General features: G+C 38.9%; 1 protein-coding gene and 1 long non-coding RNA gene across 4 annotated transcripts in view; one reads left to right on the top strand and one right to left on the bottom strand.

Annotated features, from left to right (window-relative positions):
• Positions 1-4,220: 4,220 nt before the first annotated feature.
• LOC110467272 overlaps positions 4,221-22,219 on the bottom strand; it is an 18,806-nt gene continuing 807 nt past the window's right edge. The window contains exons 1-6 of one of the 3 annotated variants that reach the window (XM_021524329.1): positions 18,712-19,061; positions 14,041-15,041; positions 10,345-10,484; positions 7,724-7,958; positions 6,568-6,824; positions 4,221-6,317 (exon numbers count right to left, since the gene is read on the bottom strand). In XM_021524329.1, coding sequence (XP_021380004.1) covers positions 4,393-6,317; positions 6,568-6,824; positions 7,724-7,958; positions 10,345-10,484; positions 14,041-15,041; positions 18,712-18,930 — 3,777 coding nt within the window. In that variant the 5' untranslated portion in view covers positions 18,931-19,061 and the 3' untranslated portion in view covers positions 4,221-4,392. Of the gene's footprint in view, positions 6,318-6,567; positions 6,825-7,723; positions 7,959-10,344; positions 10,485-14,040; positions 15,042-17,149; positions 17,371-18,711; positions 19,062-22,219 lie in introns of those variants that run through there. The other 2 variants (XM_021524331.1, XM_021524330.1) reach the window with 2 other exon arrangements.
• The window catches only part of LOC110467273, a 10,499-nt gene continuing 7,415 nt past the window's right edge, over positions 19,136-22,219 (top strand). Inside the window, exon 1 of the long non-coding RNA XR_002464836.1 lies at positions 19,136-19,218. This is a non-coding gene — a long non-coding RNA (uncharacterized LOC110467273). The remainder of the gene's footprint in view (positions 19,219-22,219) is intronic.

Genomic DNA, 22,219 nt, shown 5'->3' with positions numbered 1-22,219 from the left:
TGACTCCTCCAACACAATCTAGTGGCAAAATATTGACCATGTATATTTGCTGTAGAATCATTTAGTGGATAATTTAATCCCTAAATTACACAAGAGGACTTAAACATTTGCATCGAAGCCGCGTTATATACGATGGAGTTCAAACGCGTTAAGATAATACTCACGAATTTTGAGAAAAGTTATATTTCATTTTTTCTCTTGAATCAAAAACACTACGTACTGCTTCTCTACCTGGTACCGCTAATTCGCTAATAAAGGGCCTGATCCAATTATTTGAAGCTTACATAAAACAGTCAATTCGCTACTCCAGAGCCAGTTCCAATTAATTTACATTTTACAGGCGGTTCGCTACTCAATTATCGGAGTTTTCTGTGTAGATCATGCGTTCTATCGACCAATTACTTGAGCCGTTTCGGTCGGACCACAGTTGTTCGTTTATTAAATAATGTTGGACCTAGTAATCTGATGCTGCTTTAAGGCGAGCCTTGCAAGGCCTGCATAAACATTTGCGGGTCCGCCATGATTTATACCCGAAATTGTTACATTTATAAAAGGTCAAACCGATTGTTCCGCATAAACGAGCAGGCCCCAGTTTTAGCAGAATTTTCAACCACGAAGCTTCGTCTATGCTGAAGCAATTTTGCAATCGTCATCATGAACTGATTTCGATGCCTTTTACATGTCGTAGATCGATTTGAACCTACATATTGGCGACATTTTTGTATTTATTATAGACGATGTCTTAGTTTTAAAAATGTGAGTGCTTTAGGTCCTGAATGACCGAGAACTCTATTTTGAAAGATAAATCACATACCTTTACCTTTTATTATCCCCCGCTTTCACCGAAACTAGGGATATCAATTACGATTTGTCCATCTGTCCGTCTGTCTGTCACACTTCGTTGAATACGAAAGACGTCATTATCTGCCGTTTCCGTGCAATTCCTCAAACTTGATAACAGGATTAAATGCCTTAAGGGCTGGGCCCAGTTTGACAACCACTTTAATCGGACTCGATTTGGCGGAGTCATTACCTGCAATTTCCGCTTGATAACTCTAGCAAATATTATATAAGGCTTTTTTTTCTTCGAGCTTTAAGTTATACATTATGTCTCAACAGCACGATACTCACATGTTTCAACCTAACCTCAATAATGTTTACCTACAATTATGTCCACGAATTTGCTTGTTTTCTAATGGTTACATGATGGCTTTTTCTAGTTACTCCAAACTGATGTTATCTTTTTTTCTTTTTCGTTTGACTTAAGATTTCGTGTTCTGACATTTTGTATTGACCGTGTAGTATGTGTACTTCAGATATTGTACACCCGACTTCCATGTTACCGAGTCGTACACATCTATCATTGGGTCTTCGAGTAAATACGTTGCTAAGGTATCATTAAGAACAACGCCACACAATCGCATAATTGTCAACCCTTTAATATTTCGCTGTAAGCAGAATATTGGAGTACAACAGTAGAACAATACTATGGATATGTCCCGAATTGCGTCCACGAGACAACAGTAGAACAATACTATGGATACGTCCCGAACTGCGTCCACGAGACAACAGTCACGGGCGTTAAATTATAGGAAAATGGGTATACTGTTGTCTTAACGGATAGATTCATAGAGTGGAAATGTTTTCTGTTAAAAATGACTGATTGATGGTTTTACTTGCGAATTTATATTTAAGTACGAAATCAGACAACACTTTCCACTTTACAAAAACTCCATTTGAACAGTATGTGACAGACGGCGTACTTACAACATGTGAATTAATGGTTATTCTTACGATACACCTAAAACAATAACTGTATGACACTCATAAAAATATGCCTCAAAAAGAGGTACCGATTACTGTTCACCTAACTGGTGACTTGACATGACACACTGTATTTGTATCAAACATTTGATGACGTATCAAAACCCTTTGATGACGTTCAATTAAAAACCTTATTACAATTCTTCCGATTCCCTTCAGCGTTTTACATGCCTTAATTTAAACGTCAAAGCGTTCAAACGTTGAAGAGAGTCAGAAGAATGCCCGTCCCATGGGGCACTACATTAGTCAATACATCACTCCAACTTACTGCTGAAGTAATTTTATACAACCACATGATGGAAAACATCACTACTTATCTCTTGATTAGGTCTGGAGGTAACACACAAACAAGGTTTTGTTTTTTTCCTCCCCTCAAGTTTATCTTAATATCTATATTATTTTCCCGCATTCCTTTCACTCCATCTATTGGCACAACCTTCCATCATAACCAATCTCCTAACACTAACTCAAATGCACATTATCACTACTATTTTAACCTCACGTAACAACACTGTTCGTTATCGCTTAATCAAATATCATCCTTCATTTGTCCACATAGTCCAGTATCACACTAGGTTCCAAAGACCTATTCATTTTTAAAATAATAGTTTGTCGGGGTTGAATAAGATTTAAAAAACACATTTCACACTACTGAATGGAAAACGAAATCTTAGTTTCATGCCAGCAATGCATTAGAAATAAAAAAAAAAGAATTCTTAATATAAGAAATGTTGGACAAATATATAAGGAAATGCATGCAATATTTGCCATACTAGAAAACGAAAAAAAGGACTAAAATTGATATAGGTTTTTAATTATGGTCTTAAAAATACGTCATTATGTCAAAATTAACAAAAATGAAATGCAACAACCTCCGATACTGAATGTATACACACAAATGTCCCACCATGTCTACTGTTTTCCAAGCAGAACTTTGAGCCCGAGAAATGTCTCGTCAATGATTCTAGACAGACCCTTTTAATGCTGTCAACTAGTCTTACACAAGTTCCCGTCTCTCTTATCATTGATTTCCCTAAATACGTTAGTGCCTCTCTTGTTAACAGATTAATTGTAGACGATGTCCCTTAACTCAAACATAGAAGTCTTACGTTAGTGCCTCTCTTGTCAACAGATTAATTGTAGACGATGTCCCTAAACTATAACAANGTCCCTAAACTCTAACATAGAAGTCTTACGTTAGTGCCTCTCTTGTTAACAGATTAATTGTCCCTAAACTCTAACATAGAAGTCTTACGTTAGTGCCTCTCTCTTGTCAAAAGACTACCCACTGAAGTCTTGCTTTAGTGTCTGTCTCTAAATTCTACCCATTGGAGTCTTACATTTTGCGTTTTGCCTTATTGTAGACGATAACCCTAAACTCTACCCACTGACGTTACAGAAGTTCTAGCGGCCTCGGGCAAACAGTTCCCTAGGGCTTCCCCTTACCTCGGGATGATAGTTTTGACTGTTCCCCAAATAGCCATGAAACAATTGTATACTGTTGCCAGACTATTGATAATAATTCTATAGACATCAAATTCTTTGTCAGCTTTTTGCCAAGGAAGGCGTACCCTGTTTCAGATTTTTACTGCCTTCGATAATGAGTAAAATTTAACACATCTTTCGGTGGACTTCAAAGTTAACAGATATGCATATACAATATCATCAAATACAACAATAAATGTATTTGTGGCTCTAAATATGTGATATCTTGTTTTCATCGTTATGCGATTTTAAATGAATGATGTGAAAAGGCTAAGATTATTTCATGTTACCCTGTTCAATCCCCCCAAAAAACCACGTTTAAACTCAACTGATCAGAGAGGATATCTGTAAACCTTCCCAATGAAGTATTACAATGTACATCCTTTCAAGTTTTCTTACCATAAGACGCCCCCCGACTCTGTACACAGACGTACATCAATTGGACTGTGGCAATAGGTGTCAACCCAAAGGACCATGTATACAATACTAACACTAAGGGTTTCCAAAAGTCTAGTTGATAAAGGATAAAAATTGAAAATGTCCTAGAGATATTATACAAAATAATTTGGCGATAAAAGGAGGCGAATCGAATGCCATATTACCCTCTTATCGGGCACTGCACAAACTCTGGCTATAATGAACGGGTCTCAAACGTCATACGTTTTCACTGTTTCCGTCTGGTTTTTTGTTATAGTGCTAACAAGTGTTTACCATTCATTATGCTACGCTGACAATGAGTTGTGATTACAGATAATTCCCAATATTAATACATCGAAATATATAAATATATGTATGATAAACATGTACTTTTTAGAAAATATCGCTATTATATCTTTTTTCTTTTTCGATATTCCATCTCCAATGAACTAATCTTAACTGAGACCTTTAAATTCACTTAACTGACNCCCGTGATGTCCAGCATATTATGTTATGAAAGAAAAACAGTTCTGTGATCTGACTACCATTTTCAGCGAATGGCCAGGCTACACTCTTAATTGCTGACAGCAAAATTCCAGGGGGTTGGGCCTCTCTCTCGCTTAAAGTCCCACTGATTTAAGCACTGTTTACACATCGTAACAACTTTCATTTAGCCCCAATGATATACGCACATAGTTCTTGGGGATCAGTCAACTCAGGGTGTTGGTTCATGACAGCCCTGACTTTCTGTTCCGGGAACAATCCACAAAGGTGGAAATACAGACTATGACGGGAGTCGTTCCTGTGTATTGGGGCATCCTCGGAAAACATAGGCGAGGACGCGCTAGATGTCTCTGCCGCCGACCGACTGTGGCAAGTGGTCTGACTTTTTGAGGACAAGTTCGATTGGCCCATGTGTCCCCGGTTTTGATCAGAAACTTGAGAAACCATCCCTGATTGACTTCTTGGAATGTCACCATATCGGCTGTCTCCTTGAGAATAGTTTGGAGAACTGAACACTGAAGACGACGAAGAGGAGGAAGCGACAGATGGCCCCCAGATGTCATCTTCCCGTTTTGTAAGGATTCCTGTGTGGAAATTAGGATCTCGCTCTGCATACGGCTCCTTCGCTTGGGAAGGCCGAGACTGCGTCGTTTGATACGAACGTGAATGCTGAACTGGTGCGTGCCGCAGAAACCCAGGAAAATGTGCAGGTTGTTTTATTTGTCCAGGAGCAAATCCCTGGTCGCTGAAAGACCACGTGGTGTTCCCAGCTTGATGTTTGTTTGGCGGTACGTATCCTTGACTATGTTGATACGTCGGAGCACCTTGGGGCAGCCCCCGGTTAAATTGATGTGCAACTGGCTGATGATGAACTTCATATCCAGAACCACGCGCCACGTAACTCGAAGAGAACCCGTCTCCATGCTGATAGTCTGATCTTGTTCCTTGGAGTTCAGAAAAGTTATAGTCAGTCTGTTCCATTTCCCCACCTATGATATGTAATTGAGTGTCCGAACTACTGTTTTGACGAACCATTCTCCCGATCGGTGGAGCTACAGCTGCGCTTCGAAGCTGAGGGACTTCGGGTGCACTTTGCATCCTAGCAAGTGTAGCATGCTCAACATTTAAATGTTTCCCACTACTACTAGAAAAGAAAGGCTCATTACATGCCCTTGTGTCCTGTTGGATATTCTGCATAGGGTGCAGCATTCCAGAGTCTATGACACCACCAAAACTGTCCGAGCTACGTAAATCGTAGAACCCTTGTTGTCTCCCCTGAATGGGTTGTGGTCGTCTCTGGTACGGTTGTTGACTAGAATATCGTGGGTCGTATGACAACTGTTGGTGTAGCGGGCGATGCGCTCGTGGATAGCTGGGTTCCTGGAGAGACTGCTGTCGGCTCAATTTTTGATGACGTGGTTGTGGTTGCTGTTGCTGCTCAGGGGACACCATCTGGTGTGACAAAGTTTGGTTTTGCATTTGTGGCTGACTGTACTGAGCCAAGGGAGAATTACACCTATGAAGAGCCGCACGCGACTGTTGTAGATCCATGGGAGGTGTCCTCGTGTGATCGCGCTCCTCCGGAACCTTCTGTCGCAATTTTTTGTCGGCGGCCTCATCAGAAAGTTTCTTTGCCAATAGAAGATGCCCACTTAGAAACTGTTCCTGTGGTTTTATGGGTTGTGTTGGGCTACTTCTTTGTAAGGGTGAGGACGACCGAGAACTAATCTGGTCGCTTGTCGACAGTGGCATATGTAATGTTTCACTTGTTGGTGGCATCTTTAGAGAAGACTCTACATCCGAAGGGATGCCTTCCTCCTGGCGTTGCCTTTCTTCTTGCTCTGCCTGTTCCATTTTCTTCCTGTATCCTGTGAGTTTGTCATCGTACGACTTCCATTTATCAGTCTTTTCTGATATGTTACTTGTCTCCTCTGACTTAGGTGCTGGTGGATTATCTGCAGCTAGGTCACTAAAGTCAGGAGGAGGCATAGTGGTTACGGGTTCCACAGGAACTAAAGAGAGTGTTCGCTGCAGCGACTTTTTCGGCTTTAATTGCTGCTTTCGGACAGGCACTTTCTTCTTATCGCCTGAAAAAAGTTATACAAGACTGAACGTTATTGACAAGTCGATTATTAAGAAATAACCCATTTCCTAAATAAAGCATTCTGAAATGTTGAAACGTCACACATATTTTTCTATTGTTTTAACAAGTGGTTTTCATCTGCAAGGAATTGATTACTAGTATATTTCTGTGATAAACTTTCCTCTTACGTTCTAATCACAAAGCTTTTGGTTGTTGATCATTCATTACCAATAGTGGCGAAGAAAAGTTCGTACCTTCCAGGTTTTTGCTCCCCCTCTCCTTCAAGTCCTGTATCTTCTGTTTGGTCTGTTCGGCAAGCCTTTCTGTGACGGACTTCTGAGGAAGGTTTCCTCGTTCTGGGTGGTAAAATTTGCACTTGTTGCCGTAGGTACACTTCTTGCTGCCGTACGGACAGACCGGGGGCAAAGACTCCGGGACAGTTGGTTCGCGACTCAAGAAGTTGTCGAGACTAGGCCCGTGTCTCCCGAGCGGATCATCAGGAGGCATGAATCTAAAATGGAATGAAGGTGTTACGACCATGTAGATTATAACAGTCTAACAGCAGTCCTTTTAAAACGGACAATTAATTATTAAGTAACGTAAAAAGGTAGGGAGGACACTTTGGAAGTAGCTTGTGTAAAAAACCGAATACATGAATGCTTCATCATATTTCAAAACCTTTGATCAAGTGTTGCACTGTTACGAAATAAATTGTTAATTCAATGCTCATTTGGTTACGATAATGGAGGTTAATCTTTGCATTTTATATTACTACATTTTGGTTATAGGTTCTGACGAGATAAAACGCCATGATTTTGTTCAAAAATTTGGATATTACTACACTTTAATACTATGTTCTGATGAGATAAAACACCAGTAGTTTGCGCTATAATTGTTTGAAAATACGACACATTCGTCATTGAACATATTCTCAAAGGACGTTGAAAAACAAAGGGTAACCGAATGTGGTTACAAAACCAGATGAGTTTGTTCCGTTGTCAACGATAGCAGGGTCCATAACTTTTATTGTACACGAACTCACCATAAAATATAGGGACACATAATTATTTAGAGACAATCACAGTCCGTGAGACATTAGCTTATCAAATTCTCACGAATATATCTGCCGCATTTGCTGAACCCTTGCAATACATTTTCTATTTTTATTTCTGGTTTGAGAAAACAACAAAATTGAAGAGTTTTCCAACAATCGCTATTGAATTACATGTACCTGCACAAGCATTATGGTAAAATGATAATACTGTATTGCTGTTCAAGTTCATAATTGTAAACGTTATAAACTTCATTTAACTTCAAACACTGATTGATAATACACCTTAGCAGATGGGCACAGAAAAAATCGCCAAGTTTCAGTCACCAATAATTTCGATTCGTGTGTGAATTCAGTACCTGTCATTTACGAACGAGTACATGAGAAGTCGCTCCTCTACGACCTTTTTGTACTCTGGATTCTCGTTGAGAAGATCCCTGTAGTTGTCATTTGAAACCACGATGCCTCCTGTTTCTGCAGCCAGTTTGAGAACATAACGGTCATCATAGCAGACGACGCGTTTCCCGCCAATTCGTCTGGCCGGCGTAAACACTAACACCTTTTCTTTCTCCAGATGCATGAGGATATCTTGTTCTGTAGAAAATGAAATTTCATTGAAAGGATTTTTGTCTTTTATTCACAGAATGTTGCTTCATTTAGTTATAATATCGAATCCGTCATATACTCATCCAAATCAATGACATTTCGTAACTTTCAGCATACATACAATTGTAGTGTAAATAAACAGTATATTGATTTGTACTCGGCAACTGTCAAATTGGTCTTACCACATTCACGTAAATGTATTAACAGTATACTTTTAAAGATAAGAACAATAACGAGATACACACATTACACAAGTATAAAGTCATTCACTCATTTACCAACCACTTCAAAACCACATACAATCAGCATTGACAATTTCTGTTAATTCCGAACTATACAAAACATGCACAGAAATGTACTTCTTTCTAAATAGCTGTTTTAATTCCTCGTTTACATGTAAAATACGACGATTTTGCCCTAGTTTATGTGCTATTAGAAGAGAAGTAGTACACTTAATGACCTATTCTGTCACAATAGCGCGGTTGCTACCAAGGTGATTGTCGCAAATTAATAGTCATGTAATCAGCAGATGGTTGGTCTGGAAACACCCACGAATTTGAGAATAAATTACAATGTGTGTGGGTTTGGACCTGTCCTGATGTATAGGTATAAACACTCGGTGAAAAGAACAATTGATAATATACACTAGAAGGAAGCATATACAATCCTTGGACAAAAAGTTGATTATTTAAGGAATGACCAAGATTTTGTTTTGTTATATACGGTATATACCGAAAAAAAAATGTGTGCACTTTCCATAAATCCGCGAAGCTAAACAATTGGGCTAAAAAAAGCTGCGTTGTAATTTTGCATTCTGAAGTGTAAAAAGTAGTTCCGTCATCAGTTGTATTTCTTTTTAGGTATATACGATATATACCAAAAAACTTATTATGGGGGAGATAGGCAAAATTAAATTAATTATATATAAATATCACGAGGGTGGGGTAGGGTTGAGGGTTGATCTTCCCCCCTCCCCTTAAAAAAACGTCTAATAATACCACATACTCATATCCCTGAGGAGGCATCATGTATTCTAGCCTTGGTTTGAAATGGAGAGCTGCGTGATTACTATTGAGCATTGTCGCTGGGCACACGTAGCATGTAAATGGGTGACGCCCAGAAACATCGGTCTGTACGTCAGACAGTAATCGTTTATATGCAGGGTGAGGTCAAATGGTCACTGTAGCCACTGTGTCAGTCACGTTAGGATATTAGCACGTGATTTTTAATTAATGAAACCACTGTGTCAGTCCCAGTTTGACAAAAGTACTGCATGTGTAAATTATCGTGTCAGGCAGTTTAGGATTAATTCTATTCCCACAAACCAACTCAGTGGTATCGAAAAATAGCACTACATACATCACAATTGGAAGGCGAACTAATGTTAACTAAGCCTACTTGAAATTCGCTGTTTATCATATATGCTACACTTTTTCAATTACATTTAATGCATCTGCAGAGTTTACTCATGAAAGAAAATTTCAAAACTTTCAATCAATCAAAAAGTATCGTCAATGTGGCTTATTTCTATCGTTAGAAGTATTGCGCTCGTGTTGCTAAAACCATTCTTATGCTCAAGCAAGACTTCTGTGTTGAAACCAACTTTCTTGTAACTCGCTTAAATTAGGGTATTTCCGTAATTAGGGTATTTCCGTAATTAGGGTATTTCCGTTCATTTCTATCAATATTTTCCCGTCTTCAAACTTCTATTGGCAGATGTGTCGTTGCATGTTCTATGAGAACAGTATTACTAGTTCCCATATGAAGGTGTTGGTGTAAACGTTGGTGGTATTTAAAAACTTTGACGTTTTGTAAATGTTGAATAGTCTCAAATTGTGACACATCACAGACAGATAAGCGTAGGACAAACATGTGAATGCACCTGTACATTTAGTAATAGATACAGTATGCCGAAAATGAATAACGCTTCAACATACAGCTGTTTGTCCTGCTACGACTCATCGGTGCTGCTATAGGGGCAAAAAGGTGGACACTAGCCTAAACTACTGTGGAAATAATAACATAGAAACTCCCTATACCCCGTAAACATGCTGTGGAGCATACCATTATATACATAACGAACACAAACTGTCTATGGACATTACAAAGTGATCGTGATTGTCGTGGGCATATACCGTTCATGAACATGACACTAAGACAGTATAATCTCGGTGGATCCCATAAGTGTACAAACAGTACTTTTGAGCAAAAAGTATAGAAATCCATGAGAAAATAAATTGTATTAAAACCAAAACAAGTGAAGCAGAGTCACATTCCAAGGACGAGTAGGTATCCTTATCAGTACGGACACTACAAAACCTATCGTGTGTTGTTTGCCCTTGAAATTTGACCGTATAGGCCAACCAATACGAACCTCTTATTTTGGAGTCCGGTCGAGAAGTTTCCTTGCGCCATTGAGGCACAAATACTGTGATCTCGGTGTGGCCCCTCTGTCTGAACCACTTCACCGCCAACTCAATCCCCCGACAGGAAAATACCTCCTTGTTTCCATGACTACAATTAACAGATAAATAAATAATTGTATGAATAAATAAAAAATATTTGGTATAACATCACACGTTAGTCAAATGAGGACCATGTAGTTTGTCATATTCTGCTATTAACATCCGAATATACTATGCATGCATGTACCACGCACTTTCGTAAAGGACTGGAATTATGTAAAGATTTCTAATGTGTGGAAAATGCTCAAAGTGCAAAACAACAGAAACGTTACAAAAAGGCGGACAAGTGTCTGACGATTTGTAGGTAATTTTGTAGGACCTTAAGAACCCTGTTATCCCTCTGTATTCTGACGTTACGTTTTGAGGAGGGTATCAACGCCTACCACTTCCCATGTCTTAACAAGTACAATATACACATAACAGACACTGTGGGCGTGTACAATATGCCCCAAATATGTCGTCGATATTTACTTTAGATTGCGCGTATGGTATTTATATACAAACTTGGCTCAAGTGTTATGTGATTCAGTACAACGCCCCAATGACGAGGGGGCATGCCGAATGTGGTGGTACTATTATAGGACAACCTACATACAAAGTGCAGAATGGTTTAATTGATCGAATAAGTCCCTTTAGGGGTGGGCGTTGATCCAACAGGTATATTACGTCAATAAGTAGGCGGTGTACAATAGTTCGATGTCACTGTGTGATCTGGTTTGGTAATCACCTGGTTAGCGGTGGATATAATGTATTAAAAACGCTATGATTAAGTCCTACCTACGCGGATTATATCATAAAATAGATTGCAAAATGTGAACTGTTTGCTATCAAATTACTGATTTATTAACATATTGAATTGAAACAAATGTGGTAGATTTCATAAATAATTTGTTTCCGCTTTGGTCTCTCAACAAAAAGGGGGAAAAGTAGGTTGTAAGGCAAAACTGTTTGTTTTGTAAAATAACATAACGAAAGTTGATACATACATGTATATAGCGTTTCGGATACAACCTACATAAAATGCGATCTACCTATCAGGGGGAAATTGAAGGGGTGTTTCCAAACCAGAACTTATAGAAATTTCGTTGAGGAATCCGGCTAACAGGATTCATACCTGCCTCAATATCTGCTTACGAATGTTGTATTTGCAAACAGCTATCTACTAGTACCAATATAAACCCACTCGTTCCATTATCTAAATACTTGTTGTACCCATATACATATCGACTCGTACCAATAAATATCCACTCGTACCAATATTTATCCACTCGAACCAATATTTATCCACTCGTATCAATATTTATCCACTTGTACCGATATCTTTCCAATTGAACCAATATATATCAACTCAAACCAATAATTATCCACTTGAACCCATATCTATCCACTCCTACCAATATTATTAAACTAATATATATCCACTAGTACCGATATCTAACCAATATATATCCACTTGTACCAATATTTATCCACTCGTACTAATATTTATCCACTTGTACCAATAGTTATCCACTTAAACTAATATTTATTCACTTGTACCGATATCTTTCCACTCGTACTACCAATATATATCCACTTGTACCAATATATATCCACTCGAACCAATATTTATCCACTCGTTTCAATATTTATCCACTTGTACCAATATTTATCCACTTAAACTAAAATATATCCACTAGTACCGATATCTAACCAATATATATCCACTTGTACCGATAGTTATCCACTTAAACTAATATTTGTCCACTTGTACCGATATCTTTCCACTCGTACTACCAATATATATCCACTCGTACTAATATTTATCCACTTGTACCAATATTTATCCACTCAAACTAATATTTATCCACTCGTACCAATATTTATTCTCTCGAACCAATATTTATTCACTTGTACCGATTTGTTTCCACTCGTACCAATATATATCCACTTTTAACCAATATTGATCTACTTGTACCGACATTTATCTACTTATACCGTTATATATATCAACGTGTACCAATATTTATCCACTCGTACTAATATTTATCCACTCGTACCAATATTTATCCGGTTTTACCGATATCGATCCACTTGTACCGATATATTTTTATTTAATCTACATGTTATGCGCACATGATAATGGCCAGTTCACCCGAACAAACTTTAGAACGTGTAACTATTGGTTTTAGGATCGCAACGTATGCCCTGTCATCATATGTTACGTAAGTAGAGTAGGCAGATCTAAAGTGAATTAATGTGTTTGGGTGGTGAAAGGGTACTGGTACAAAGTGTATCTAGTCCGGTATCATTAGATAGTAGACAGTTCTGGCAATGCTCAGAACAACACCACATCTTCCATTATGGTAGATGATGAAAGGTTCTTCCTGACGATGACAAATCCGTCAGACCGAAACCTGACAACTGGGAGTCGACAGGGCACGTATAACTCACAAAAATTATCATATTTTCCTCATGCCTTTAAATTAAATTTGTCTTACCGTGGAGTAAACATGGATAAACATGAATTCTGGCATTACTACATAATTCTATATTACAAACAAGTAATCACTAGCGCCCCAAACCTATGTACGACCGACAAGATTACTTTTTATTACTATTCATTACACTAAATTAAGTACCCCTATTGCAGTCCAGCCCTCACTAAGACCAACACCTGTGCCCATGGCTTAATCCCTATCTTTAAATAAAGTTTAGATTAATACCTACAGTTTCAAATAATTAATTAATAACAAACTGTTTTCATGAAATTAGGTTTCTGGAACAGTAATCGACAAGATGTAAAAAATTTTTTATAGAAAACGTTGTTTTTACAAGTACTATAAATAGGTTGTTCGTTACAAACAGAAGACAGATTAAAAACAACTTTTGGTCCTGAACATGTTACGAATTGTTACTTGAAAATGTGTAAAACCTTCTAATTTTGTCTGTGTATGGTGTAAATTCATCTCTACCCTTATTAACAATCATTTCATCTTGTTTACCCTAACCAACGATCCTTGCCTCATGTCTCCCCTTACCAACGATCCTTACCCCTTGTCCACCCTTGCCAACAGTCCTTTCCACATGTCCACCCTTATACATCGAAATATATAATTGTTGTAATTTACCAACGATCCTTACCCCTTGTCCACCCCTGCCAACAGTCCTTTTGACATGTCCACCCTTACCAACTGTCCTTACCTCATGTCCACTAATACCAACGGTCCTTACATCTTGTGTACCCTAACCAACGATCCTTACACCTTGTCCATCCTTGCAAACGATCCTTCCTTCTTGACCACCCTTACCAACAGTCCTTTCCACATGTCCACCCTTACCAACGGTCCTTACATCTTGTGTAACCCTTACCAACGGTCCTTACCTCATTTCCTTCCTCGCCATCGGTCCTTTCCACATGTCCACTCTTACCAACCTCATGTCATCCTTACCAGCTGTCCTAATTTTAGCCTAACTTTAGCCTAATTTTAGCCTAACCCAGCGAGCATTTCCTCTTGTCCATCATTGCCTCATTACTACCCATATAACGTTACCTACCACGAGGGGTAGTAATGGTCGAACTCTATGGTACTTATTTGTCATCTATCGATATTAATGGTACCTACCTCATTGCCACATTGCTGCCGTCAATAACAACCGGTCTGAATTTGTCGACGAAGTCCAACTCTTGTCCCATGTGATCAGGATGTGGAGACAGTGGTGCAGCGCGTATGTGACTTTCCGCAATTTTTAATCCAGAGTCACATTCTAATGAATCAAGTTCAGCCTCCTCATTGGGAATCACACTTTTCCCCAATTTTATGAGTTCTGATAAAATTTCGTTTTGACTTGCTTCATGACCTAGTTTATTCATTACTGTTGTTAGTTGACTTTCTGTATAACCCAACTTTAAGGCGAATTCCACCTTCCCGCTATATTCGCCACCACTGTGTCCCCAAACCTCTTCGTCAGAAGAGCTCTTTAGTTCGCCATGAGGACTAGATAGATTGAGATGCGTTAACTGTTTATCGATGTGACGTGCGTCTGATTGTGTGCTTAATTCATCTCTAAGTATGTCTGTGTCGATGGTCAAATCACTAACATCGTCTAAATCTCGTGTTGGAACGAAATCACAACCTCGTTTTAAGAAGTTATCGGAAAAGTCCACATTAACAAAGGAATGACACGCTGGTTCACTGTCAATCTGCAAACTCGAATCGTCTTCACTTGCAAGAGATTGCACATTTTCACTACAACACACTGCATCGTCATCGTCAGTACAATCTTCCAAAGTCCTCATTTCCGGTTTCGGCTTTAACGTGTTTTCTTTAGTACTTGCTAAAAAATCGTCACTTTCGACGACACCTCCTCTTTGTCGTATGTTCAAGCGAGAATTAACCGCACTTTTATTTAACGTCATATTTATCATTAACTCGGCAGACCTAACGCTGTCCACCTTTCCATAGACACAGATTATATTGGCGTCCCTATCGAGATCCAGTACGGCCTGGGAACACTGCTCTATCGAGTCCCGATTTTCTATCAACATTGTTACTTGGGGCTCAGTCAAACTCGTGGAAAACGTGTCCCTCTCCCTCCCTTCAACAGTCAGAGATGCAATATAATTCTGAAATATAAGAACAAAAGACGAATATGAAATTTAAAAAAAGTCAAGAAAAAAAAAAGCTCCGATGATAACAGACACGCCGATTTTATTTGTATACATTACACTATCTGCAAATCAGTGATTTACACTCATAACGATTAATGGAAATGGTATCAACACAGAAACGGGCGATACTTCCAGCAGCACGACTGTTATCATACATATAGGTCTATGCATACAAAATGGCGTTTGCGCGCCTAATTACTCGCATATAATGAACTTTCCAGTATCCAAAATGTGATCTCCTGAGTTGTAAACGTATAATTTAATCATTTATATTAATGTAAGTACCGTTGATAAAATGATGTTTGATTAAATGAATTTCATATAAAATGTGACAACTTCAACATGTGTGTGTGGCTCATCCATCTCATTTGATTAAGTGCTGTTTATAAATTCTGATAAACGACTGGCTATTTTTTCCTGGTCACACACAACACAGCCATATTTACCTACCAAGTTCTTACTAACAAAACATTCGTCTAACAAAGAACGCGACTTTTTTGAGAGAAAAAAATAAATCTGTTAATCTATTAAAGGAAATAATTTCTAAATACATTGATTCTATGTGCCGCATATGTCCTGTACACGTATAACTCATAAACTCGTAAAACGACAAGTACCTCCTGGCCTCAATGACAGCGTTGTAATGATTGATACGTACGGTATACCGCCTCGTTATTAGTAGTCTTTAACGGCCTTATATAGGTATGACCAGAGCGTGGTCTATAATTGGGCCCCATACAAAGCCTAGGTTTGAGGGGAGGTAGAAACATACATTTACACTTACAAAGATGTCCTTAGTAAACAATGAAGTCATAACGATGTATGCACTGGTCAACCTTGGACAGAACAGTGACTGTGTGTTTATATGTACACGTAAATTATAATAACTGTAAATCTATTTAACTGTTATATTTATTTAGAAATATTTTAACACTATACATATATATGCGTATCAAGCAATGTATTTCCGGGAAACGCAAATTACACATTTCTTTTTAATACAATTCAATTATAAATAATGCAACTCTTCTCAATTAAATAAAATAATTTATAAAACATGCTAATCTCGCATGAGTGTCAATGACAAGTTGTACTTATCAATGAGGAACCCGCTCGGTCAACAATTACGGTCTTATCGTGATAAATAGCAGGGAAGGGCACCTAAAAACTGCGGCATTCCTTAAAGCTTGGTATCATAAATATGTAAGTATATGGGACAGGACCAGGTGGTGGGTACAGATAAAATGTAGAGAGACTGATAAAAACTCTACACAACAGACACTGCCTGTATAGTCAACAGTATATATACAGCTGTCACTCTCTTACTGAATAAAAATACATAACGAGATTTTAATACTTGGAATAGTTTGTAAACCATCTTTCTTGAAATATACAGAAACCTTCAAAATTTAACTTTGCTATGTACCGATTTTTGTTCGGGATTCCGTCTTCGGAAATGTGACTATCATACTTGACTTTTGTCTAAAAAGTCATGAACAGTGTCTCATTACACTGCTTTTATCTTTATGTTACCGTCAAAACCTATATATTTAGAAAGCATTACAAGATTAAGTAAAATAATATATTTTTTTCAATCAGGACCTCTCACACTAGACATCTATCTAACAAAATGTACAAAAGTCTGGTGTCAGGGCCAGACCAAACTCGGGCTACTCTAACACACTCTCTCATGTATATCCTACAGTCTTAAAATCGCGACAAGGAGAAAGCAATCGGCAAAATGATACAATCTACAGCCCCCAACCTCCAGGACTTCTTCTATCTCAAATACCAACAAAGGGTCATAACGGTGCAATAAAGGGACAAATAGGGCAACCAACCACATATAAGTACGCGACACTTAAAGTGGTATACTCATGTACAGACAAGATTGTGACCGATGCTCCGGCCAAAACCACGCACGGACAGATGGAGTGCAGACCAGAGAGTTCTCCGTCATTGGGGAACTACATATAATTAACGCAAAATTGTCGACATGGCTATTAACTTGTAATATAAGATATAACAGACAACACATAGTATGTCCTAAAATGTACACTCACCTATCACAGGCCGCCAGTATCCGAAGCATTAATACGGAATCTAACAAACTGTTATCAGCTCGAAGTTTCTAAAACTATAGACCGTTTTCAGTATGCGACGGACGTACATGTAGGGTGTCCCTTCTGTGAACCGGTTTGATCCACAGTGAGTGTAACTTTACAAACACTTAAAATAGGGGAAGTCAAGTAGCTTGGCCCTCACCACGCGTTTCTCGTACACATGGTTATTATTATGACTGGGTACGAAATACTTGTCCTTTACAAAGCAGTAATTATCCGTTTCATATTGACAAATCACATGATTATTATATCTATAAAGTTTGAACCATGAATCAGCAGATACGTAACCCGTCACCCACACAAACATACGGTTCAATACACCTACACTAACTAGATAGTAGATTAACTCTATCAGAAAGACGTATATCTAGTTATAACAGGTCCTTAGCCTATGAGTGTAGTCATGGTGTTATCAATCATTTTCTTATTCATTATTCTGACGTAAGTCGGAATTTAAAAACAACAACATTACGGTGTACATGTAGGTCAAAACGTATTTTTGTTCGTGATGACATGGCTGTCAGCCTGTGTACAGCAATTGTAGCTAGCAATTTAACACAGTTTCTTGTTTATTGTATCATCAACAATGGTTCTTAAAAACAATAACTTCTATTAATTCATTTAATCAGTTGCTTGATAAAAATGTAAAATATACGACGATATGCGTATAAACACCTGTTTTAGGAAACCGCCAGATCTACGCGACGGTCCAACAGGTAAGGCTCATGGGGGTGTGAGGGTCATCCGGGAAACCCTCGGAGGCTCGGGCCGTGTGACGGTCCCCCGGGTAACCTCAAGTCAGTGTTATGGTTCCCCAGATAACACGCAGACCCGTGTGACCGAGTCCCCTATCAACCCTAGGTTTTAGTGTCTTATATAAGATCCGTGAAAGTCCACAAAAATAACCGAGTTTTGAATATTGCTCCATAACCTTTGCCAAAGCATTATGATAAGTTACAGACATGTTAACCTGTTTTACTGGTTCAGTGTAATGTTACAATATATTTATAGTTGCTCAGATAGGATTTTTTTTTTTTTTTAAAAACGGAGAGCCCAGCAAGCACGATTAACTACAGATTGAAAGGTAAACATATCTAAACTTTAACAAATATGTATGCATTACTTGATGATATTGTTAATTTCAGCCGTGAGGTTGTTGTTATCAGTTCAAAATCTAACGTTAGTAACACAGTGTAAGTTAGTCGTTGGAAAAATGTCAACTTCCTGGTTGAACATTCAAAACAGTTACGTCACACAATGTGTATCGATTGAATTAGGACTAATATATATCAGCTTTATATTGATATTTAATGTAATATGAGCGTCATTTCACTTTAAAGTCCTAATATATTAAAATAATAAACTTATTGAATCCGGATATTTAGTCTCCTTTTTTAGTATCGCCCTTTCTCATGTGTATTACGTCCCTTCGACAAGGTTACAGTATGCAAAAACGCTGGGCGATATTCATTTATTACTCGACTGGCGGTATCTGTACTTACTTTCGCCTTTTGAACATTTTCCGATGATGTCTCTGACGACAGATGAATTGTCGCACTACCGAACTCGCCACAAACATCATTGCCGTCATTACCGATCAGGAAGTCATCGTGATTTGGAGGAACGACCACACGCACACCAAACAGACATTCTACGTGTTCCTTAACGCCTAATACCAGGGATAATTTGGATCCTACAATCTTCACATCATCTTTGTTCATCGTACAGCATACGAGAAATAAATTTATCTCTCATTCTGATCCGTAAACTCTCCATAAACACTGAACAATTCCAGAATTTCACTCCTTTCGAAATGTGTATTTTCGGATTTAGATCGCTAGACGGCGCTGTTCTTTGACCTGTGAGGTCAGCGATTTAGGCCTAGCGGAGCGTAACGAAATAAACAAGCCGCCGCCTGGAATGCATGTCATTGAGACCTATCAGAACGATAGATTGCCTGAATATATATCAATGAAGACCAGTACTTACGTCACGCCAGAGCAAATAGGGTTTGTCTCCACAATTTGATAATCATTTTTTTTTATGTAACCGAAACCTGTTAGGAAGCAGAGATATGCGTTTATAAGATAAGATATGTGTACTGTACATAGGGGATACAGACAGATACAATAGAATATTATACAAATAGTTATACATCTATATACGGATGCCTTCATTTATGTAGAGTCAGAAGCAAATGGTTCGGGCGCGGACTTGGATAGCATCTAATTCCGTGGTCCGGGTAAAAATCCCGAATACATAATTTTACGTAATGTTGTGGAGGCGTTGGATGTATCTTCCCTGACTGAGGATAAATTCTACAGGACTGCTCTAGCTATTGGTTGTTGCTTTATTGCTAATACAGGCATTATAAAATAATTGACTTATATTTATATACGTATGCATCTGAACTTTAATGTCTTTCCCCAGAACCTTTCCCCAGAATCTAAAAGACATGAGTAAATCTAAAAAAAAGTTAAGATTGAAATACTTGTAAGGGAGAAAAAAATGTAAATATTGCGCCCTAATGGAGATGATTTGTTTAGAAAAACAATTTTTCACATGTTCCTTTACATAATCTGTGATAACTTGTATATAATTAGCGCAGAGTTTAAAAGTTGTTTTTATTTATTTAGTGCATGTTTCAATACAGTATAACGCCTATTACAGTGTAAAATAGTCTGTTATCAATGTTGGTGTGCCAATGAAGCATCGAGCAGAGTAAACCTATATTTGAGGAGAGAATACGAATTGAAATTCTACATTTATTTGGAAAAATGTTATAGTTTCTCACACTTTGTATTGAAAACAACTTAATGTAATCCACGCCTCCGTCAGTTTCACCTCCACCTAGCTATGCTGAACTACAGATAAGATTATCTATTAACAATAACAGTTAGCTTATAAAAGTTATAATTGCGACAAAACATTTTGGTATAATCTCAAACTGTAAATCCTAGTAACCCATATCCATAGCGTCAATCCGACGTATACTCTTACCGTAACCCCTCCCTCCTATCTCCTACGTATACCCTTACCATAACCCCTCCTCCATCTCCTACGTATACCCTTACCGTAACCCCTCCCCTATCTCCTACGTATACCTTTGCCGTAACCCCTCCCCTATCTCCTATGTATACCATTACCGAAACCCTACCCCTATCTCCTACGTATACCATTACCGTAACCCCTCCCCTATCTCCTACGTATACCTTTGCCGTAACCCCTCCCCTATCTCCTATGTATACCATTACCGAAACCCTACCCCTATCTCCTACGTATACCATTACCGTAACCCCTCTCTATCTCCTACGTATACCCTTACCGTAACCCCTCCCCTATCTCCTACGTATACCCTTACCGTAACCCCTCCCCTATCTCCTACGTATACCATTACCGAAACCCCTCCCCTATCTCCTACGTATACCTTTGTCGTAACCCCTCCCCTATCTCCTACGTATACCTTTGCCGTAACCCCTCCCCTACCTCCTACGTATACCCTTACCGCAACCCCTCCCCTAACTCCTACGTATACCCTTACCGCAACCCCTCCCCTACCTCCTACGTATACCCTTACCGTAACCCCTCCCCTATCTCCTACGTATACCCTGACCATAACTCCTCCCCCTATCTGCTACGTATACCCTTACCGTAACCCCTCCCCTATCTCCTATGTATACCCTTACCGTAACCCCTCCCCTACCTCCTATGTATACCCTTACCGTAACCCCTCCCCTATCTCCTGCGTATGCCCTTACCGTAACCCCTCCCCTATCTCCTCTGTATACCCTTACCGTACCCCCTCCCCTATCTCCTACGTATACCTTTGCCGTAACCCCTCCCCTACCTCCTACGTATACCCTGACCGTAACCCCTCCCCTATCTCCTACTATACCCTGACCATAACTCCTCCCCCTATCTCCTATGTATACCCTGACCGTAACCCATCTCTATTTCCTACGTATACCCATGACCATAAGTTGGATAAATGTATACATGCTAGGTCTTTCATAGTAATATTTCTTAATAAAACGCTTTCTTAAATCTAAAAAACATTCACATTTTAATATGAAATGAAATTCATCTTCGATATCCCCACTGTTGCAGTATGCACATGTTCTTTCAATCCTATCTACATTGTTATACCTACCAATTTCAATATTTAATTTGTGAGATGACATTCTAATTTTTGTAATTTCTTTCAGATTTGTATTTCCTATGGGTTTTGTTAAATATGGTTGTAAAACAGAAATTTTCGCCAAAAAACTTGTACAGTGAACACTTAGAAGATGAATCTATTTTTTCTTTACATTCTTTCGTAAATATATCACACATTCTGCTTTTGATAATATTCACAATATAATCGGATGTATAGGTATCTCCATATTGCCATATGTACCCTACTCCCATTCTAAATAGTTCGTTTCTTACTCCATTCATCCATTCATCCATTCACCAACTTACCCATACCGTCGCCCTACCCCTACATGGTCAACTTATCCCTGCCGTCACCCTACCCCTACATGGTAAACTTATCCCTACCGTCGCCCTACCCCTACATGGTAAACTTATCCCTGCCGTCACCCTACCCCTACATGGTAAACTTACCCCTACCGTCACCCTACCCATAACTTACCCCTGCCGTCACCCTACCCATAACTTATCCCTGCCGTCACCCTACCCCTACATGGTCATCTTATCCCTGCCGTCACCCTTCCCCTACATGGTCATCTTACCCCTGCCGTCACCCTACTCCTACATGACCAATGTACCCCTCCCGTCACACTAGCCTTACCGTTAAACTGACCTTTGCACCCACAAAATATCAGTAAAGTGTTAAAATATCATATATAACGTCATCAAGCGTCTACCCTTTCCCTCCCGTTATCGTACCCCTTTCGTCATCCAAACCATCATTTCTTCGACAACCATGCCCCTTCCCCTACTTTCCGGACTCCTTCTTAAAGTTACTCCAGAGTACCCCCACCCCCACCCCACAACATCACCCCC

The sequence above is a fragment of the Mizuhopecten yessoensis genome, unplaced genomic scaffold, assembly GCF_002113885.1.
Source record: "Mizuhopecten yessoensis strain PY_sf001 unplaced genomic scaffold, ASM211388v2 scaffold11169, whole genome shotgun sequence".
In the NCBI taxonomy this organism is placed as follows: domain Eukaryota; kingdom Metazoa; phylum Mollusca; class Bivalvia; order Pectinida; family Pectinidae; genus Mizuhopecten; species Mizuhopecten yessoensis.
The sequence above is the reverse complement of the archived record's forward strand: the minus strand, read 5'-3'. Positions and strand labels throughout refer to the sequence as shown.